Source organism: Chrysemys picta, chromosome 13, assembly GCF_011386835.1.
Source record: "Chrysemys picta bellii isolate R12L10 chromosome 13, ASM1138683v2, whole genome shotgun sequence".
Taxonomy (NCBI): domain Eukaryota; kingdom Metazoa; phylum Chordata; order Testudines; family Emydidae; genus Chrysemys; species Chrysemys picta.
The window spans coordinates 20,192,865-20,214,985 of NC_088803.1; the positions used below are offsets into that span (position 1 = coordinate 20,192,865).

General features: G+C 42.0%; 1 protein-coding gene and 1 long non-coding RNA gene across 2 annotated transcripts; both read left to right on the forward strand.

Moving 5' to 3' along the window:
- Positions 1-2,020: 2,020 nt before the first annotated feature.
- On the forward strand, positions 2,021-5,060 carry LOC135975187 (uncharacterized). Its single transcript, XR_010592138.1, has 3 exons — positions 2,021-2,877; positions 3,516-3,667; positions 4,959-5,060. It is a non-coding gene; the product is annotated as an uncharacterized LOC135975187 (long non-coding RNA).
- Positions 5,061-7,860: 2,800 nt separating this feature from the next.
- On the forward strand, positions 7,861-19,304 carry LOC135975288 (cytosolic phospholipase A2 gamma-like). Its single transcript, XM_065565604.1, has 4 exons — positions 7,861-8,615; positions 10,056-10,173; positions 12,200-12,340; positions 13,272-19,304. Exons 1-4 carry the CDS (start codon positions 8,421-8,423, stop codon positions 13,418-13,420), a joined length of 603 nt encoding a protein of 200 aa, XP_065421676.1. The 5' UTR covers positions 7,861-8,420; the 3' UTR covers positions 13,421-19,304.
- The last annotated feature ends 2,817 nt before the right edge of the window (positions 19,305-22,121 follow it).

Here is a 22,121-nt window from a genome sequence, read left to right on the forward strand (position 1 = left end):
ACTGTTCTTTTGGGGGAAAGAGAAGAAGTTGAGTTGAGATGGGATGGGGCTGTGGTGGCTGCTGCTGTTAAAGTCCGATCCCATTTCCTAGAACACCAAAGAAAACAAACATGTGCAAAACGGGAGAGAAAAATAAACAGCAAGAGGAGAAAATGCAGCTTCTCTCTGTGGTGTTGACTCTCACTTGCAACATTACCACTGAAGAAACGCAAGCCCAGCATGCGGTCTTATCAGCAGCCTTCAGACAGGGCAAACTTGTACCAGGATTGTGCTCTTTAGGTCACTGCTTTTAGCTACCTCTTTCTGGTCATAGGCTCACAGCAGTGTTGCAAAATATACAGTCTGAGCTTGCTAAGCCAGACTCTTATTAGACAGAAGGAAAAGGGAGAAGGAGAGGGATAGGAAAGAGAAGAAATAAGGCAGGGAAGGAAAATGGATACAGAGGGGAAAAGTGGGGGTCAAATTCTCATAACCCAGGTGATGATTGGGATTCAGCCAGAGCTGACAGAGGTTGTGGTATCATCTGGGGCCCTGTCTCTGACCTGGCCTGGTCCAGTCAGGACTTCTCTGAGGGTCATGTGTAGTGAGTCGGTGTGGCTCCCCTCCTGCCCAGAAGAGGGAGCCCACGTGCAGGCACCAGAGTGGGTGGGACCACCACCGCCTGTCCCCGCCCCCCGGAAGTTAAGGGGCGGGACAGGAAGTATAAAGGCCGGCCACCAGAGCTCAGTCTGCGGCCAGCCACCACAGGGAGCAGATGTGCGGCTGGGAGCTCCCGGCCAGGAGATCGCCGAAGACCGAGGCCTGGACCCTAGCTGGCCTGAGCTACCCCGGGCACGCTACGAGGAGGAGCTGCCGGAGCCCGTCCGCTCCCGTCACTGGGAGAATCCCTGGGAACCCCACCCCACCCCACCAACCCTGAGGGTGAGACTGCACCCGAACCCCTCCGCCCCTACTGCTACCCAGAGGAGCCGCCCGAGGACCGTTGGCCTGACTTCCCGGCACAGCTACCGGACCTGCCACCGAGCCCTGGCCGAGAGGAGCCCATGCAGATGGACTGGCCCGAGCCCGGCGCGACAAACGAGATAGGCTTTGAGGGGGATCGTGGAAGTAGCCCGGGGGTAGCCGACCCCGGTCCGGCTGCAACCGAGTGTGAGCCAATGTCAGTGTGTTGCGGTCTGGATACCCCACTGACCAGCAGCGGCAGTAACCGCTGCTAGGGCCCCGGGCTGGAACGCAGTGGAGTGGGTGGGCCTGCGTTCCCCCCCCTGCCACCCCTGCTCACGGGTGGCAGGCTTCCCCCTCACCCAACGCTTGGCTACAGAAAGCCTAGGCGTGCCTTACCTGAGCTTAACTGTGTTTGTCCCGCCCTGATCCAGGGCCTGGGCTCCTGAACTGCTTGCTCAGCCCCCTGCAAACAAGGGCCTGAGCTTAACTGTGTTTGCCCCGCCCTGATCCAGGGCCTGGGCTTCTGAACTGCTTGCTCGCTCAGCCCCCTGCAAACAAGGGCCTGAGCTTAACTGTGTTTGCCCCGCCCTGATCCAGGGCCTGGGCTTCTGAACTGCTTGCTCGCTCAGCCCCCTGCAAACAAGGGCCTGAGCTTAACTGTGTTTGCCCCGCCCTGATCCAGGGCCTGGGCTTCTGAACTGCTTGCTCGCTCAGCCCCCTGCAAACAAGGGCCTGAGCTTAACTGTGTTTGCCCCGCCCTTGCAGTCAAGGGCCTGAGCTTTAACTGTGGTTGCTCCGGCCCTGCACCAAAGAGCCGGAGCTTCGGGACTAACTGACTGCTTGTTCCCACAGTAGTGAGTCGGTGTGGCTCCCCTCCTGCACGGAAGGGTCGAGCCCCGGCTAGGACCTATTACATCATGATAAAGGACAAATTATGTCACAGTGCTTCCTGCCATCCCAGGAGATGGTGAGGTTGGCCATCATGATGGTGATGCTCGCTCCTCCCCCTCCTTTCAGTCATCAATTGTTGCGCTCACATTTCTTTCCAAATCCGTTTTTCTTAAGGACCCCAAAAGTGACTGATGGACAGGAAAACCCAGCCTTTCCTTATTTTGGTCAGCAATCAGGACTCATTTTTAACACATACATTTTTGAGTTTTACCAGGAAGCATGTTTGTTTGACCCAATTCAGTCCCTGTCTCCCTTTTACAGCATTTCCCATCGCCATTTATACTTATGCCTGATCAGAAGATTTTGTAAACTTGTATCTGTTTCCCCACAGCTGAGCTAACACTGAGGGCAAACTTGTAGGCCCAGTTATTACAACAGGACTGAGGTGCACCAATGCCCGAGTCCCCTGCAGTGGCAAGGGATTGATTAAGTGAGATATAGACATCTAATGGAAATGTCAACAGCACATGGTCAATCATTGACTAGCTGTCCCAAAGCACATCCCAACCACATAAGAATCATGCAGGGAACTTCTGTTTTCACTGACTATTATACACTTGCTTCCTCGTGGACTCCAGTGATCCTGACTTCCCAGCTCTTCATCGTGATCTACAACACATTAACCGTATTGCCGTCAGCTTCACGCGAGCTGGCTTCAGTTTCTCTCCCCGTGCTATCATCCTGCTTTCTCCGAACAGCACCCGAAGCATTGCATTCAATGCTCTGCAGTTAGCTAGGGCTTGCAGGCCATGCTGAGTTGTCATCAGATAACACTTCAGTAAACATTATAAAACAAGGATCTTCTAGCAGATATGAAACCTGAGAGATAAGAGAGTGACTCAGAGCCAAGGCTATGCAATATATGCAGAGACCCAGCAGCTATCCAGGCAGGGTAGCATCAGTATAGATATATATCCTGACATCCATTGAAAACAACCTTGCCAGCTGTGTCCCACAGTCCTTCTCTCCTGGGTCCATTCTGTGAGTATGCTCTCTCCAGAGGATTTGGCAGAAAACAGTGCCAATGATCACATTGGAGTGGGCTTTTTTCCTTTGTTTATAATTAACTTTAAAAGAATTGGAGGGGTGCGAATGCAGGAAGTCTCTGTTGTCTTGTAGCAAGAGGGAAATACATTGCTATTCTGGTTAGGATTTTCAGCAGAGCCTATGAGAGTTGGGTGCCCAACTCCTATTGAAATTCAGAAGGAGTTGGGTGCCTGGAAAAAATATGCTTGCTTGAAAATCCCAGGATCTCCCTCTCTCTCTCTCCCTCCCCCCACCTCCCCTCTGCCTCCCCCCCCCCCCCCCCCGCCACCTCAGCCTGCACCTCCATTCATTCAGCAATATGACTGAAGAGATTAGGAAGAAATTTTTGAAAAGGACACATTATTCCTTACTAACTCACTTTGGAGTTTCTTGCACTTTCCTCCGAAATACACCTGGTACTGGCTAACGTGCATGGTAGCAATCAGAACTGGATGGCCCTAGAGTCTGATCCAATACTTCAGTGCTGCCTATCTTACTATATTAAATGCCCATTTTCTCTTGTATACTATATTAAATGCCCATTTTCTCTTGTATACTATATTAAATGTTCATTTTCTCTTGTATATTTTTAGTCAAGGGGAGAATAAATTGGATGTTGTCCCAAGCTCTTGGAAGTCCTGGAAGAGGTGGAGTTTTCCTTTGTCACTGAAGGAGGAATTTGAAATCACAGGGCATCTCATGGAGAAACAGGAAAGCAAGGATGGAAATATTTCACAAACACCAGGTATACTATTCCTCTTATAGTTTGCATTTTCACTACCTCTTGTTACTTGGAAATGCTGAAATGCTTGATCATATTTAATGTTTAGGGTACATTCACAAACAGCTCATAAAGAGTTCATAAACGACAAATACATTTTTGAATAAATGGCTAACCAATTGTTATAGGGCCCAGCAGCTCAACAGGTTGTTTTAGTTATGGGGTATAAGCATCTATAATATCTTCCACCGATGTGCTTATTACTGTCTATATCACTTTCTTTAATGTGCTTATAACATCTATTTACTATTTATAATATGAAGGGCGACCAAATAATTTTATCTCCAGATTTTTTTGTTCAAATTATTCTGAAATTTTATGTATTTCATTTATTCAAAGACAATGTTACATTGTTTCCTTGTAGCTATGTAATAATGACTCGGAGCCCAATCTTGCTATATTTGAGGGTAGCTAATATACACCTGAAACTCCAAGCTGCAGGGTTCATTTTGACCATTTCCTATTTACACTGCTTAATGAAATGCACTCTGGATAAGTTCCACAGCCTCATTCCCGCTCTGCAGCCAAAAGCTACAGAAGCATATAGTCAAATGGTCAGAAACTGAGCATGCCTGTGGATCTTAGGTCTTGCACACAAGCACGACTTTTTGCACAGTGTGGGGACCAAGCTGAGCCCTGCCACCAGCATTGCAGGTACCACGTTTGATCATTTTGTGGAGGGTAGAGAGAAGGCATTATGTAGTGCAGATGACACATGCAAAATCTATTCCTTCATGTGTTCCTGCTGCAGTCAGTGGGTCTGTTCACCACCCAGAGTGGTGGTGGAGAAAAACGGGGAAGTGTTGGGAAGTGTCCATGAGCTTCTCCTCATAGTTGTTTGCATTGTACGTACAGCTATGTTGGTCCCAGGATATGAGATTTTGAGTGATTTCTTGCAACATGTGTTAACTCCTTATGTTTAAGAAGTTGTTCCACCTTGTATGTGGCTGTGGCACTCAAAGTACCTTTCCCAGACTTGAAGAGGAGCTGTGTGGAGCTTGAATGCTTGTCTCTGTCACCAATAGAAGTTGGTCTAATAAAAGATATCACCTCATCCACCTTGTCTCTCTTTTTCCTCATGGAGATTTCCCCCTGTTGTTCCAGTGTAGGGGAGATGTGTGAAATCTCTCTAAACAGGCTTTGTGTTCCACCCGGAACATGCTTGAATGGATTTTCTGGGTCTCTGTGCATTGTCCCATCCCTGGCAGATTTTTCAGAGATGATACATTCTCTTGACATTTCCCCCCCCCCCCAGGGTGAAGGTAAAGTCCGAATTTCCTATGAGCTCTCGGAAGGGGAAAAACTAGGCACAAGCAACAGAAAGGTGCAGGTGAAGAAATGCCTGGATAGCCTTGGGATTCCCTGTAATCTGGTAGGAGTCCATCAATGTTTTATTGAATTGTAAAGGAACATTGACAATAGTAATAATTACTCATGCAGAGCTGGTGAAAATGTGTTCATCAAAAAGTTGTGGTTTTTTGTTTGTTTGTCTGTTTCTGTTTTTTTTTCTTCAATAGAATAAAACAAATTGAAGCCAATGGGACTTCAGTAAATGGCTAAAATTAAGTGCACATTTAAGAGCTTTGCTGAATTATGATGAATGTAAATGCATGCTTAAATATAAATGACAAATAAAACAGATTGGGAAATCTATTTTATTTTCTATTCTATTTTTTTCGTTTATGCTGATTTTTTTCCCCACAGATTTTTTTAAAAAGTTTTCTTTTAAAACCTCAAAACTGATTGATTTTTTTTTTCTGTTTCCTAAAACCAAACATATTGTGGCACTGATGTCAAACATATATATTTTGCAGTTTTGGGTTGTTAAACAATGGTCCCCCCCCCAGGTTTTGGGCAAACCCCCCAACATGTATCAATAAAAAAATTCCTTTTAATCAAAACTGCATTTTCATCCCCCAACAACCTAAATTGACCAACAAACAAACCCTCATGTTGAAATATTTTCCAGCAGTTCTGATAATTAACAGTAGTTATGATACATGTAATACATACTATACACATACATATCTTACATTGAAGCAGCTATTGCAGTTATTCTTGTAGATCAAGAGGTAAAATCAGAACTCATTGCAGCAATCAGGAAAGCTTGTGAATAATTTTACTCATGGGAGTTGTTACATTTAAGCCAGTGGAGCTCCCCATGTAAATAAAGACACTCACAGGTGTAAACACTTGCCGGATTGGGTCCTACAAGATACTCTTTTAAACTACGTGATGGGGGTTGTCCCAGGTGGGAATGGCAGGTGTGTGACTGTAGATACCACACATGTAATTTACATGAGCAAGGGAGATTCCTCAGTAATCCTAGTTTATATGTTGTTGTGTCTTTTCCCTTCCTCAGGAAGATGTGCCCAATATTGCCATCCTGGGAGCTGGGGGAGGTCTGCGGGCCATGATCGCCCTTCATGGAACCCTGCAGGAGCTACAAAAGCATGGTCTCCTGGACACCATCATGTATCTGTGTGGGGTCTCAGGTGCAACATGGTAGGCACATGCCAAGAGAAGTGTGAGTGAAAGTGTATCCCTCTATAGAACTGACAGCCAGGGACAATTCTTGCCATTATTATTATTAGCCAAAGGACATATTGGGTACTCCATCACCAATAGGAAAACACTGTCTGTCCATTTTCTGAGGAGGTGAGACTGTGCGAGTACATCTACACTGCAGTGTAAGCCCAGGGTTCAAACTCAGGCTCAAGTTCAAGCCCTCTTCCCTCTACACCAAATCATGCTAACCCAGGGTCCCAGGGCTCCATGAGAGTGGAGGGTCTGAGCCTGAATCAGGGCAGGACCCAGGGTTCAAGCTCTATTGCTTTGCAGTCTAGATGCAGTCCCACTGGACTCATGCTCTGGGAGTCCACCAAAGATGTCCCACAGGCTGTCTTCCTCTGGACAGTCAGGTTTGGTGGACAGTCAAGTTTTTCCCACACTGCATCACAAACAAAGGGCTAATGCAGCTACATTTTGGGAGGACGTTTGAAAGTCTGGGATATGGGTGGCTGAATTCAGTTCCGCATGATGCAGTGTAGATTCTGGAGCCCCATGTTAAGACCCAGAGTTCAACAATTCCAAACCTGGGGTTACAACTGAGTATAGATGCTCAAGCCCCAGGTTAACAGACAAAGAGCCTGTGTGGACGTGACCCTCCTAAGATTTCTACATGGGCAAAAGTGATAGGGCCCAGGCCTATAGTTCTAATTTAATATTTATAGCTCTTGCAATGTTATTGCGAATCTGCAGTTGTGCTGCTGTAGCGCTTCAGTATAGACACTGCCTATAGCAGAGGGAGGGGTTCTCCCGGTTGCGTAGCTAATCCAGCTCCTTGAGAGACCATAGCTAAGCTAACAGAAAAATTCTTCCCTCAACCTAGTGCTGCCTATATAGGGATTTAAGTCAGCTTAACTATGCTGCTCTGGAGTATGGATTTTTCACCCCCCTGAGCAACACAATTATGCTGACTTTACAGGCTAGTGTAAACCAGGCATCAGCTCTCATGATATTATGAAGCATAAGTTTCTAGCCTTGGTGGTTGTGGAGAGACGCTTGGAAATGTGAACCCTACCAGAAAAAATGCCAAGAGTCAAATAAAAAGAACCCACGTTTTTAAAATAAAGCTCATGATTTTTAAGCCAATCTCAGGATTTTATGTGACCTGACTTGTGATTTTTGGCACACTTGTTGTTGGCATTAGTGCTGAAAGCAGGATAGCAGAATGGTGCCTAGTACCTTCTGTTGTCTCTTATTCTAGTTGTCCTTAAAGAGGGGCAGGGTGTGTACAATGGTTTGGGCCATGGGAATAGTGAGAAATGGACATAACTGGGGGTCATTAAACAGGAACAAGTGACTGGATGTAACACAAGATGGGGAAATCCAGGGCAAAAAGAGACAACAATGACTGCAAGATTGTAGGCTAGAGTGCAGAGTTAGTTTCTTAGTGGAGAAGGAGACTGTCCTTCAGAACATCTGATCTAACAGGGCCAAACACTGACAGCCTTACAGGGAGTAGCAATAGACACAGGAGCCTAAGGGAGTTAGGCACTCAGCTGTTGGTGCAATTCAACAGGAGACTGACACAAGTGGGTGACTTTCTAATTATCATAGGTATTTATGATTAACATAGCATCCGAGTACCACCATATTTATTTCCACAGCACCCCTATGAGGTAGGGAAGTGCCTGTCTCCCTTTTCCTATGGGGAACCAGGGCTCAGGGAGAATTAGTGACTGGGGTACAGTCTGTGGGAGAGCAGGGACTGGAACACACATTTCCCGAGTTGTAGGCTAGCGCCCTAAACACTGAACCATCTTTCCCCTCCCGACCTTTCTGCACAAAAGGTCCCACTGACGTCAGCATTAGGGCGGCAGAGTCATGATGGGCTGGACAGGTATGCAGATGTTACAAATGTCCTGGATGTAATCAGAACTGTTCACACTATGTGTCATGGACCCTGCATATTGCTAATGGAGATTCTCCTTTTGCTTAGTCTGATAAGGACCTGGGGGACTTGAATTTTATCTCTGCTGAGGCCATGGCTTTCCATAGCAGCTAGCCAGCCACGCAATCCTTGCGGCTTACAGATGCATTGCAATGGTAGAATGATAATAAATAAATAACTGTGCAGAGATTGAAAGGGCTGGGGAAAATAGCCCACATCCCATTCCCCTTGCAGTGTGTGTTTTGTCTCTGTAATAGGTGTATGTCATCTCTCTACAACAATGGGGACTGGGCAGAGAAATTGCAGGCCTTGGAGAAACACATGTGTGATGCACTTACCAAATCCACCTGGAACCTCAGAAAGGCAACGGAAATGCTACTCGAGGCAGCTAAGGATGAAAACTATTCCCTGACTGAGTTCTGGGCCTATACTGTGGTCTATGGAATGTTACATGAGGTGGGTGAAAAACTTTCCGTTTTGTAACTCTCTAAAGTCATTGTCTGGCCCCCATCACTGAAGTATCAGGGCTCTTCATGAAGTGTGTTTATCCTCACAACATTTCTGTGAGGTTGGGAAGTGTACAGAGGGGAAACTGAGGCACAGAGCATCCCAGAGCCAGATTTTTAAAGATATCACCTTGTGGGATGAGCACGCAGGCACCTAGCACCCATTGATTTCAATGGGCTTTGGGAGCCTACATGCTTTTGGAAATCCTACTAGGTGTCTAAATACCTTTTAAAAACTGGCCTGGCTTGACTTGCTCAAGGCCACACCAGGTATGTCTATACCGCATTGTAAATCTGGGTCTGTGGGACCCAGGCTGGTGTACCTGGCATTTCCAAGCCGGGGCTGGAATGTCCACACTGCAGTGTAAACCTGGGCTTAAAGATTATGTCTACACTGCAAAGAAAAACCTGCAGTGCTGAGTCTCAGAGCCTGGTCAATTGACTTGGACTCCTGGGGCTCTGGCTTCTGGGCTAAAATAGCAGTGTAGGTGTTTCAGCTCGGGCTGGAGCCTGTGCTCTGAAACCCGGCAATGGGGGCGGGTCTCGGACCCTGGGCTCCAGCTCAAAGGAGAATGTCTACACTAGTGTTTTAAGTCCCACCGATCAAGCCCAAAAAGCCCAAGTCAATTGACCCACACTCTGAGACTTGGTGCCGTGGGTTTCTCTTTGCAGTGCAGATGTACCCACAGCTGCTGGACCCAGATGTCATGCTAATGTGGTCATACTGCACTACCCAACCTTCCGACTCAGGTCTGCGGCTTGATTTGCATCCACACTGCAAAACGAGAGGGCTTGGACCCAAGTCACTGTGGGACTCTGGTTCTGACCCACTCCTCTACTCAGGTCCTAAGACCTGGGTCCTGAGCACATGCTGAGCCAAGTCAGACTGATTTGTGCATGCACAGAAACAGGTCTTGGGCTCACACCTGAGTCAGAACCAGGGCTTAGTGTTCAGAGTAGGAGAGATGTGTGAAATCTCCCTAAACAGGCTTTGGGTTCCACCCAGAACATGCTTGAATGGATTTTCTGGATCTCTGTGCATTGTCCCATCCCTGCAGGGAGACTGCAGGGGAAGCAGGGAATTAAGTCCTAGGCTAATGGCTTGACCACTTAGTCATTGAGGAAGGTTTGTTCTCAGTTATACCTGTATAAATGCTGACTGACTCTGCTGAATTCAGTAAAGTTACTTGAATTAGTTCATCTATACGCTTGGGTAACTGAGAGAAAACTCCACATCTGTCTAGCTATCGTCTCAGCATGTGGTAACATGCTGGTGCCCTGAGCTCAGGCTTGGACCGAGCTGTCAGGGGAGGGAATATAGACAGTGTTAAAATCATAGGTTAAAGTTAGGCATGTGTTTGTCTGAACCTATCAAATCCTGTCTTCACAGCTGGACAAGGGGCACTTGTCGGAGCAGAGGGGTGCATCTGAGAATGGAAATAATCCCTACCCCATCTATGCAGCTGTGGATGAGCAAAGTTTCTGCAAAGTAACTGAATACTCTCCAGGTAAAACCAAACACACAAATCTCTAGATAATCTCAGTGTAAAGAAGCCTGTAGTTTATTACATCAGCATGCAACTCCTCACGGCAGAGACACCAAGGTTGTCTTTAAAGCTTGTTGAAAAATGGGGAAAAAAATGGTAAACAATTTCAAAATTTTAAATCTTTGTCTGGTTGTCAGGGTTGTTAATGGACCTTTTTTCCATACTTCATGACATTATCTACAATATTTTCCCCTTGTTTTCCCCCTAGACATTTTATCAAAAACATATCTTTACTTTTATTTTCTTTAGCAAAATCTTGATTTTTCATTAAGAAAAGCATTAGTGAAACAAATCCATACAAATTTTGCTTAAAATTTCAGTAAAAACCTATGGCAGGAAATTTCACATAACCTGGAAACCTCAGGTAACATCTACTACTGCTGACAAGACATTTTGGTTTTGAAAAAAGGCTACTTTTCATGCGAAAACTTTTTGTAAGCAAAATTCAAACTCACCCTCATTTTCTTTTTCCCTTCCTCTTACATTAGTATATCTTTTTAGGTGGAGACACACTTTATTATTTTATTTACTTATTTTGATTTAGCAATACAAATTATGCCCGTTCAAGCATGTGGGAAGCTAACATCATTAATAACACAGCAAAATTCCAGTACCATGAAAGAATAATTTCACAAGAAACTCTCAAGCGATCTCTCCATTCACTTTTAGGCTTGATTAGAGCTGGTCAAAAATGTTCTAACAAAATCAAAACTTCCCATGGAAATGTCTGTTTTGACAAAAAAATCATTTAGAAAAATACCCAAATGAAGCCTTTCAATTTTTAGTTTCAAGATGACATTTTGAAGCAAAATGTATTTTATTTTAGGTTTTATAAATAATAAATTAACATGAAATAAAAAGTCAAAATCAAAATGAAACTTTGTTGATTGACCCAAACCATAATTGTCTTAAACATTTCTTTTTGCAGGAAATTTTGATTGTTTCTGTTTTGTTTTCAATCCAATTCAGAACAAAAACAAATGTCAAAACTGTGGAATTTCCCTCTAAAGGGGAAATACGACTTCTGCACAGCCCTAGACTTGCCCAGTTTTTCTCTTATATTTTGGATGGAGCTTGGGACCAGGTGGTGGTTTACACATTTTGGAGAGGGTTCAGAGGGACTTATATGCAGTGGAACCAATAGGAGGAATTGCAGATGAATTAGTGGATCATGTGGGCTTTCTGGAACTTGAAGATAACTTTGCATGGCTGGGGCCTCTTGGAAGATGTCATGAGGATGACAATGGGAGAAGATAATGGGGAGGTAGGGAGTTCAATGGTGGAGCAAAAGGGGTGATCAAGTAGAGCTAGGATAATTTTTTTCAATAAATTGATTTTTCACCGAAAACTGCATTTTCAGACCCCTGTTTGTTGAGGTCACTTTAAATATGATGAATAATTTCAGTTGGGAAAAATTTTCTAAAGAGCAAAATCATTTTGTTTCTACTTTTTAATTTAAAACGGGTCTTTCAATTTTTAAATGTGACCATTAAAAATAAGTGAAAACAGCTGAATCAAGGAGGGAAAAATGAATTGACTAAAATATTTTCTGTGACTTGAATAAAACAAAACAGTTTCACTTTGTGTCAACTCAGAATGATTTAAAAAAAAAAACTTTTTTAATTTGGCAAAAATATAGATTTTTTTTTTTCCAGTTTAACCAGACTGGATATTTCTCCAGAGATTTTGGTTCAGCCCCTGAAATAAAATTACATTATTTGCTCAGCTTCAGTGGTAAGAACTCTGAACTGAGACGCAGGTGGTGTGGGATTGGGAGGTGAGGACCAATGACTTCATACAGAATGTGAATAGGAGTCAAGAGTGAATGTGAAGATGGGACAACATGGATGGGAAGAAACTTTATTAATGTAGATGTTGTTTGAAGCACGCTCACATTCCACTGAGTTATGGATACCTCCTGTGATTCATCTGCCACCTCAAAACTATCGCTGTGCTTGTTTCCAAACTCTTTGTTCTTATTTTTCAGAAACCTGGTTCGAGTTCACCCCCCATGAAGCCAGCTTTCTTGGCTATGGAGCAAGTGTACCCATGGAATACTTTGGAAGTGAATACAAGAATGGGGTGATAAAGAAGCAGAAAGAAGAGAAAAACATGAGTTACCTACAAGGTGAATGCTCATGTCCCTGCAGATAGAGAACTGAGGCTGGTTAGATGGCTAGATATCACAAGTCAACCATTTAATTCTAAAATGTAAATATGTAATATTTACATATATTATAGAGAAGTGTGGAGAGTGTCCAGCCACACAATCTACCAGCTCTCATTCCAGCTACATATACCCTCTCATCCCTCCTTCCATTCACTCACTTCTTCTAACACCGAACGAATGCCGTACATAATAACATCGAGCTTATATATAGATAGTTGAGCTGGGCAGAAAACAGTTTTCCTGTGCTGGGAAAAATTTCAAGTTATTAATAGAAATTCCTTTCCTGAATCAGAACAGAAAGTCAAAATCTCAAAAATGTTCACAAACTAAAAATCCAAAAAAACATTTTCATTCAGGTCAGTTGAAACATTTCATGTCAATAAGAACAGCCATACTAGGTCAGACCAATGGTCCATCTAGCCCAGTGTCTTGGCTTCTGACAGTGGCCAGTGCCAGATGCTTCAGAGGGAGTGAACAGAACAATGAGTGAAATGTGGAAAATGTAATATTATTTAATTGTTATCAAAATTTTCAGTGGGAAATTTGACATTTCATAAAACAAAACAAAACAAAAAAATCCTGCACAATAAAAAATTTCAGTGGCAAACCAGTGAAAACCAAAACACATTTGTCCAAAACCTACTGAAAACCAAAAACATTTCAATTTTCAACCATAAATAAATAAAAATAAAAGCAAAAAAATCAGTTTTCTAATGAAAAAATATTTTGATAAAAGCAGACATTTTCCATTGAAATTTTCATTTTGTTTAACCCCCAATTTTCTATTGAAAAATAATTAGAAGAGAATATGTTGATCAGCCCTAAGCAGAGCCTGTCCTAGTAAACAGAGAGTCAAATCATTCTATACTCTTTTCCTTCTTCTTTTCAGGTTTGTGGGGAAGTTGCATTGGCAGCAAAGAAGAAAATGAAAAAGTCATAAAAGGTATGGCAATTTCTTTCCTCATAGCACAATGGAGTCGGCGTCCAGGTCCTCAACTTAAACAGAACAGGTGCTGTATAAAAGAGGTACTGCAGTAGTATGTCCTGCCGGATGGGATTTTTTAGAGTGGTGTCTTCTTCATCAGCTCCAGAACCAGCTTCTTGCACTGGTCTGAAATAACCCAGCTCTAGGGACTTCTACAGCACACTGCAAAGGGCATCTCTGTGTGTATGCTGCTGAGGGTGAGGGTGTTTTGTGTTCTGCAGACTGTCTAATTTATTTATTTATTCTATTTTAATTTATGGAATTGGTTCTAGACTGACTGATAGCTGACTTTTTAATCTTTATTAGGCAAGATCAGAAAACCACAATTTTTGGTGGGAAAAATACTCAACTTTTTCTAGTTGGAAAATAGTAAAATAAGTGTGAAAAATTGGGTTTTACTCCACATTTCTCATGTCTTTTCATATACTCCTACCCTCCACTTTCTCCAGTGAGTTTTAAAAAAAATAAGAAGAAGGTGTGGAGTATTAAAAGGGAGAAAAAGATTATAAAATACAGTGAAAATTCAAATGCCAAAAATGGGGGTGGGGGGAATTATTTCTAAAAAATGAAATAAAGTGTCATATTGTGTTAATTTGTTGTTTGTTTCCTTTCATAGTTTCCTACTGGACATTTTTTTTAAAAAAAGGTCAAAACTGATATATTCCTATGGAAGATTTCAACTTTGATGAAACCACATTTTCAGACAGGAAAAAAAAATGTTGATCAAAATGTTTACATCAGCTACAATTTTATATATTTAAAAAACCCTTAATTAATTAGTCAATAAGTCAAATGGGGGGTAATGAGGTCTAGATGATGGTTTGAGCCATATGGACATACAGGAAGGATATATAAGCTACTCCTACTCAAAGTGTCACTTTGGTCTCCTCTAGTTCAACCATAAATAGAGGTGACATCAACATTTGTAAGTGTCCCAAGCACCTTCAGAGGGGGACACAGTGCCACGCTAAGTGGATGTTCAACATGGGATGAAGAAAATAGTGACAAGATAGAGATTTCGTGACAAGCTTGGTGGGGAGTAGACAGAAATGGATGTGCTATAATTTCATCGATATATTTTTTTCTCCTAAATCATTGTGATCTAAAGTTTGTTTCCTAAAGGACTGAATTATTGTCAATGTATTGTGAAATGACTGACTCTCCTAATTGTTTTTTTTTTTTTCAGATATGTTCTTTGGTATCTTTAAGAGAAACAGGGGATCGCATTCACCATTCTCGGTGGCTAACGAAAGTAGGTCATTATAGTCCATGGTCACTCCAATCACACAAGTGGAATTACTTACCATATGTGCCTATGTGGTAAGGCGAGAGAGAAGTGAATGGTGCTACATTGTACTGCTGATGTCTGAAAAGGGCCATTCCCACCCTGCCGGCGGAAAGTCTTCTTTTTGAGAGGGAAAAAAATACTGGTTGATTATTGAAATACCAGAAATCAAAAATATTTCACAATTTTTTTTCTGAAAAAGCGATAATTGTTTTTACCAAAACCGAAACAAATTTATTGAAAAAATAAGTTTTGAAATAACCTCCCCAAAAATGTTGCTGTGCAGAAATTTTCATTTGGTTTAATTTATTTTTGGTTGAAAAGCTGTTTCAGCTAAAAGAAAATTTTATTTCTTCTCATTGCTACCAATTTTGTTTCTTATGAAACTTGAAAATATTGACTTGACCCTGATCACTGTAATCTGAATGTTGCTTCCCAGTTGATTATATGATTGTCCCTGGCTATATGAAATGACTGATAATCGAAATGACATTTTCAGGTGGTTGGGAAGGAACATTGGAGGGGTTTCCAGCACCCACCCTTGAACCTGAAGCCAGTAAGTATATACATATGGCTACCTGTTTTGTCCTGAGTTGTTAGTTAATATTTGGGACCTTTGGGACCATTTTGTTAAGAGGAAAAATAGATGATACTAGTCAGGTATATTTGGTCTAATCTTCTTTCTTTATAAAATATGTACACTAAAATCTGTCTCCCTGAACAGAGTAAAACCAAAAAACTCAACAGTTTCCTTGCTCAGAAATCCCCAAATCTGCCACTTTAATGAGCTCTATGCCCAAGCAGCTCTATCGCTGAGCTTCCTCTCAAGGTCACATTCATAACTCCTTCTCTTAGCTTTCTTCCTGTGAGATTCCCAATCTTCAACCAGTATTGTAGCCTCTGCATCTGCAAGCAGGAAAACACCTCAGGATGCATGTCTGAACTCTGATCTGTGGCAGGAAATACTCTCCACTGTATGCATTTGTTTTGCTAAAAGGGTGTAATTCCCAGAAGGTGGGAATGGGCAACAGAGGATTGGTCATTCAATGCTTGTCCTGTTCTGTTCATTCCCTCTGAAGCACCTGGCATTGGCCATTGTTGGAAGACAGGATACTGGGCTAGATAGACCTTTGGTCTGACCCAGTGTGACTTATGTTCTTAATTGTAGAGCTGATTCGGAAGTTTTTGACAAAATGGTTTTTTTTTCAGCCACTTTGCGAAAACTGAAACTGTTCATTGTTTTTGCATCTTTTAAATTAAAAATGTCATTTTTTTTTTCAGTTGAAAATTACTTTTCATTTTGAAATTCAACGTCATTTATACTAAGGGAAAAGTTTTAAAAGTTCAAAGTCAAAATGAAACATTTCAAAATAATTGAAATAAAATGTTTCAATTGATAAGAACTGATTTTTGCGGTGAGGTATGTTGGTTTGCAAAACATTTTGAGATCTTGACTATTTATCTCAATTCGAGGCATGAAAATGTTGAAAATCTCCAAAATTCTTGTAGAATGGGAAAACCATTTCCCAAGTAGCCTGATTTATATGTCTTCTGATGAGTCTGAAGGATGCATGGCAGACCCATTGAAAAGATCTGTGGTGGTCTTCAGATCAAAGAAAACACTTATGGCAGCTATTAACATGTTTCAGTATAGCACTATATTCCTAGAAACCTATAGCACTATATTCCTAGAAACCTATAGCACTATATTCCTAGAAACCTATAAAGTACCTGTTGTACTTTACAGCAGTCATGTTAGTTCTGATTTGTACCTGGATTGGGCCGATTGCGTTGTGATTATTGGTTATCCATTACAATAAATATTAACACTCACATTCTGTCAAGGCTGTATCCCCACTTTGAACTTTAGTGTACATGTGTGGGGGCCTGCATGAAGACTTCTAAGCTTAACTACCAGCTTCGATCTGGTCCGCTGCCACCATTTCCCACAAGCTAATTCCCTTCCCTGAGAAGCTTTGAGAAACCTTTCACCAATTCCCTGGTGAATACATATCCAAACCCCTTGGATCTTAAAACAAGGAGAAATTAATCAGGTTCTTAAAAAGAAGGCTTTTAATTAAAGAAAAAGGTAAAAATCATCTCTGTAAAATCAGGATGGAAAATAACTTTACAGGGTAATCAAACTTAAAGAGCTCAGAGGACCCCCTCTAGTCTCAGGTTCAAAGTACAGCAAACAAAGATAATCACTCTAGTAAAAGGTACATTTACAAGTTGAGAAAACAAAGTAAAACTAAGACGCCTTGCCTGGCTGTTTACTTACAAGTTTGAAATCTGAGAGACTTGTTCAGAAAGAACCTGGATTGATGTCTGGTCCCTCTTAGTCCCAAGAGCGAACTCCCCCCAAAAACAAAGAGCACAAACAAAAGCCTCCTCCCCCCCCCCAAGATTTGAAAGTATCTTGTCCCCTTATTGGTCCTTTGGGTCAGGTGTAAGCCAGGTTACCTGAGCTTCTTAACCCTTTACAGGGAAAAGGATTTTGGAGTCTCTGGCCAGGAGGGATTTTACAGCATTGTACACAGGAGGGCTGTTACCCTTCCCTTTATGGTTATGACAACCTTCAAATGCTGAGAGCCTCTGAACAGTAAGATTCATTTTTTCCAAACACAGAGATAAAGGACAGTTGTGAAATTAGGAGTTCCTGATACTTTTTCCTTACACAGAGAGCAGAGCATGTGCATTCAATCCAGATGATAATTGTTAAGAAAGAAAGAAAGAAAGAAAGAAACCCTGTTTCATCACAGAATTTAAATATGTGCCTATGTTTAATATATGATTAGTCTAATTGAAGTCCGTGGTAGTATTTACATGCTAAAGGTTCAGCACATTTTTAAGTGTCTTGCTGAATCAGGATCATAAAATCTCTAGGCCAGCATGAACACAGTGTGTTACCTGCCCTGCAATGACCTTGAAGTGACAGACCTGCTGCTCACCCATAGACAGACAGGAGATTTCCAATCCTGTACAACTATAAGGAACCATCACATGCATCCTACACAGTGTTTAAACCTTAGAATGTCAGACCCACCATGCAGTGATTGGAGCATCGGGGTCAGGGCTGGTTGTGGGGCAGTGAGAAGGTTCCACTCCCTGCTCAATTTGGCCAGAATAAATATAAACATTCAGGGAACTATTTCTGATGCTGCTGGGATGCAGCTAAAGAGATCAAGTCCCCTGGTAGCATCCAGAGTCAGTTTCTAACTTTGCTTACAAAGTCCTTTGGAAAATGAGTGAGCAGCAATGTAACCAATGCCCTCTGCTCTGTCACTCCGCTAGAGGTGACTGGCTACCAGTACATAGGCAAGTTGGGAGAGACTGATGGAAAGTTCTTCTTCTAAAGACATCCCAGTGTTTTCCAAAAGAGGTCAAAGCAGGGAGGAGGCCAGAGTGTGTAGTGCAGAAGAATGTGTCACTGGAATTGTGGCGTAATAGGCCTTACTCTGTTGTGTCTTTGCATCTGAAGAAGGTAAAACTCTCTTGTTCATGTTAGTGAGAATTTTTTCCCTGTTAGCATTAAAAAAATAGTATTCTTTATAATTCTGGCTGTGTAAAAGAAGAGGCAGAGTTACCGTGCCTGCCATGTGCAGTAACTTTCATATTCTCACCCTTGGTCATTCTAAAGCTCTGTTAGGCAGTTAAATACCTGATCTGAGATGTTTGACTGAGCTTTGGTAGTCATCTTTCATGGCCTGAGCCTAGAAAGCTGATGCCCATGAGTAACTCATTCATGTGAGTAAGCCTGTTGAGATCATGTGACTGGTGTTACACATTTGTGTAAACTTTACATCATCTCATACAGTTGTTACGTGCAATTCAAATTTGATAGAAAAGTATAGGCCAAAGCTGGTCAGGCTCTGTGTGATGAAAGTTTCTTTTACTGGAAAATGCTGATTTGTTGAAATAAAAAAAATCAAACTAAACTTTTGCCAGGAAACTTTGAAAATCGCAGCTGGTGACCCAAAGCATCCAGGTGTTCACACCCTACACACTTTTGTAACAATCTTTGTACGAAATGTACCCTGTCAGCTATCATTTGAACACTAATAACTCACTGCTCATCAATATTCTTGCACGATGTATGGACTCAGTTTGTATTAAGAGTTATGGATATATGCTGGATTTGTGGCTAAAGAGTATTTGATGCAGGCATGGCTGGGGAGTTGGTAAATAAATCAGTCCTAACAAAAGAATGTAGGTTTACCTCAGGCAATAAACAGGATCATCAGAGTTGGTAAATAAATCAGTCCTAACAAAAGAATGTAGGTTTACCTCAGGCAATAAACAGGATCATCAAGCTAACAAGGGGAGGAGATTGCAGGAAACAGAACAATTTGCATTTTAGCAAACGGCAGCATATGTGTGGGGGGATGGCATGGACCTTCCTTGGCCACTAGACTCCATTTCACCTCTCTCACAACTTGAATAAACTTTACTTTGACGGGTAACCTTCAGAAGCCTCTGTTTCAAAGGTTCAGTGGACTATAAAAGAAAGGGGCAGAATACCCCCAAGTTATCTGTTTCACAAAGACAAAAGAACCAGCACTTTGGGGCTTCTGGAAGAGATCCTGGCTGGGGTGTGGGGGTGTCAGACACCATCTTGCTGGAAGACTGCGAGTGAGAAAAGTCATCTTGAATTGAGGCTGTACCTTGCTAGATTAAGTTTTAGACTTTTAGATGTTTGTTTTCGCTTTTCTTTGCTTGTAATCCTTTCTAACTTTATCTCTGATACTTGAATTCACTTAAAATCCTATCTCATTTTGTTAATAAACTTGTTTTACTATTAACCTAAACCAACAGTGCAGTTTTTGAATTAAAGTGAATGTTCACTCTAGCTAATGTGGCAAACTGGTGGGTTTTGTCTCTTTAAAGGCATTAGCAGATCTGATTATTCCTCTGACTGATGCTGGGTAGGGCTGGATATTGCAAAGCACATGGGTCTGGGGAAATTGGGGACTGGGGGTGTGTTGGAGGTCACCTGCTAACATTACCCAAGTCTGGTAAAGACAAGAGTGTATCTGTGATAACTGCTGGACTCAAAGTGTTCTAATCAGAGCCGTACAGTATGCAGGACACTGGGTGCATGCTGGCTGCTGGGACTGTATGTGTGTGTCCCCAGGCAGGGGGCCACAAGTAGCAGAAGCATTTTGGGGTACTCAGAGTTATAATACAAGCGGTGACACAACCCCTCACTGTTCTGAACTGCACTGCAGAACATGACACTTTTGCATTTCAGTGTGTTCCAATTTTCTTATTCTGTGTTTTTTTATCTTCAAGTCATATTATGTTATTAAAACTGAATATTAAATACATTATTATATTTATAAATCATATGGAATACTATATTTGGTATTCTATATTATATTTAATATTGTAATATATTAAATTTTATATTACATTATAATTATAAGGATTTGAAGTTATTGAAATGAAACATTTCAACATTAGCAAAAAATAATTCAATAAAGTCATTCAGAATTTCCGTTTCATGACATTTCAAATTTTCAACCTTTCATCTTGATTCAGGAGGAAAACAAATTTTGACATGTCCAAAATTTCCCACATGGAAGAAATTCCATTTTCCCACCATCTCTAGTTGCATATTTTTATTCTCATCATGTAATCAATCAATCTTAATGGCCAGAGATGGGCCTCCAGTGGAACCTCAGATCTGAAGAACTCATTGTACGGGGTTGTAATCTGGTTCACACTGGGGCTCCAACGTGTAAAATAATGCTGAGGAACAGGCTATCCGCATACCTGAGAAAGAAAGTGAATCAATCAGAGAAGCTTCTGCCTACAGAGAATCCTTCCCAGGTTTCACAGTGGTTACACTAATTGGGTGAGAGATTAAAATGTTTGTATTTAAAAGTGATATTTGCCCACTTTCTGCAAACCTCAGGGGAGGTCAGATGATTCTGAAAATTGGAGATTGCAAGCATGAGCCAGCAGGGCTTCTTTGTGGAGATTTCCAAGGGTTTGAAGTGCATGAGATTTAGCAAGCTGCATATTCATTCCTTTTGAAGTGTGCTTGCCATGTGATATTGTATGTGTGTTCACATGAGTGTGTGTGAGAGAGGTGAGTATATATGTAGAAAGATTTTGGAATAAAATACAATTTAATATGAGTTTGTTTTCTCTCCATTGCTTTCTCTCAAATACAACCCCAGTGGAGTACCGACACAGATCACTTTCTAAGGGTCACATCCGGACTAGCAGCACGTCCTAGCAATCAGCACCTACATTATCTGATAGCTCACAGCTCCCTGGGCCTTGGGTAAAATCCAGAGGACCGCACTGAGGCTTTAGTCAAGTCTTACTCTTTTCAAAGTGTTTGGGAGTTTTGCCCGAGTGTGTGAAATTTGAATAAAGGCACCAGGTTTCCCTTACCATGATCCTCAGGCAGCGAGTCAGATTTTACTTATTCCTGATGTAAATTGGAGGAAGGAATGAATAAAAATGGGCGGAGAAATCTCAGGATTCTTCTCCTTTTTCTGTTTATTTTGTAACAATTACACTGGCAGGTGACCAAGCCAAACATAAGGATTCTCCATTGCCTGCATTGAACCTTTCATTCTTCCTCACCTGGGCTGAATTTTGAAGGCAAACCAGGAAACAGAAGACCCTGTAGCATGTCCATTACCTGTCACTCCCTTAATCAATATATACTTTTTTCTGGTGGGAGTTTCAAAAGAACTCAGCACTGACTGAACTCTGTTCTCACTGCAGACAAGGGGAGCTTTACTATTGACGTCAAAGGGTGCAGACCTGATTTTTTAAAGCGACAGTCTTCTTAGTTCTTTCAAGACTGTTGATCTGTTAGACGAGCAAATTCTTGAAAGCACAATCGCTCATAAAACTCATGTGAGTTTTGCTATTGACTTCAACTGAGCCAGGTTTTCACCCATAGAATTTCACTCTTGAAAGAACCATTTTAGATCTATTATTCTGAGCTGCTGCATGACACAGGTCAGAGAATTTCAGATAGCCATGCAGTCTCCTTTGCCCCATTCATCCCTTAGTGTGATTACAAAATGGAACCAACTCCAGCCACTCCTATCTCTGGAAGAAATAATTTCTCTCCTCCTCTACATCTGCTCCTGCCTCTGCGTAATTATGCAGTGGAAGACGAGCTTTTAAAATCTCTTTCTAGCCACTGGAGATCTCATGGCTAAAAGAAAGAAGGTGGCACTTCCCTTAAGGATGTCACCAAAGAATATCTGTTAGTTATCTCTAAGTTTGTGCTGGAGAACCAATACTCCATTGAGATCCCTGGGGTCTGGAGACCTCTATCTGTTAAGCAGGGGCAGAATGGGTAGGAGCTCCAACAGACTCAATGGACTCTGTGGCTGGAAAGCCCTCCAGGATTGAGCGTGGAATTCAGGCTTCATGGTCCTTCCGGTCTATGGGCTGGAATTCTAAAAACAGAGTCAGTAAATGTTAATTATAGCAGC

Bases quoted from the DNA above. Each gene is read 5' to 3' on its own strand.
- LOC135975288 (XM_065565604.1), top strand. From the start codon at position 8,421: ATGTCATCTCTCTACAACAATGGGGACTGGGCAGAGAAATTGCAGGCC. The intron at 8,616-10,055 runs GTGGGTGAAAAA...CTGTCTTCACAG, and splicing joins TCTATGGAATGTTACATGAG to CTGGACAAGGGGCACTTGTC. The intron at 10,174-12,199 runs GTAAAACCAAAC...CTTATTTTTCAG, and splicing joins AGTAACTGAATACTCTCCAG to AAACCTGGTTCGAGTTCACC.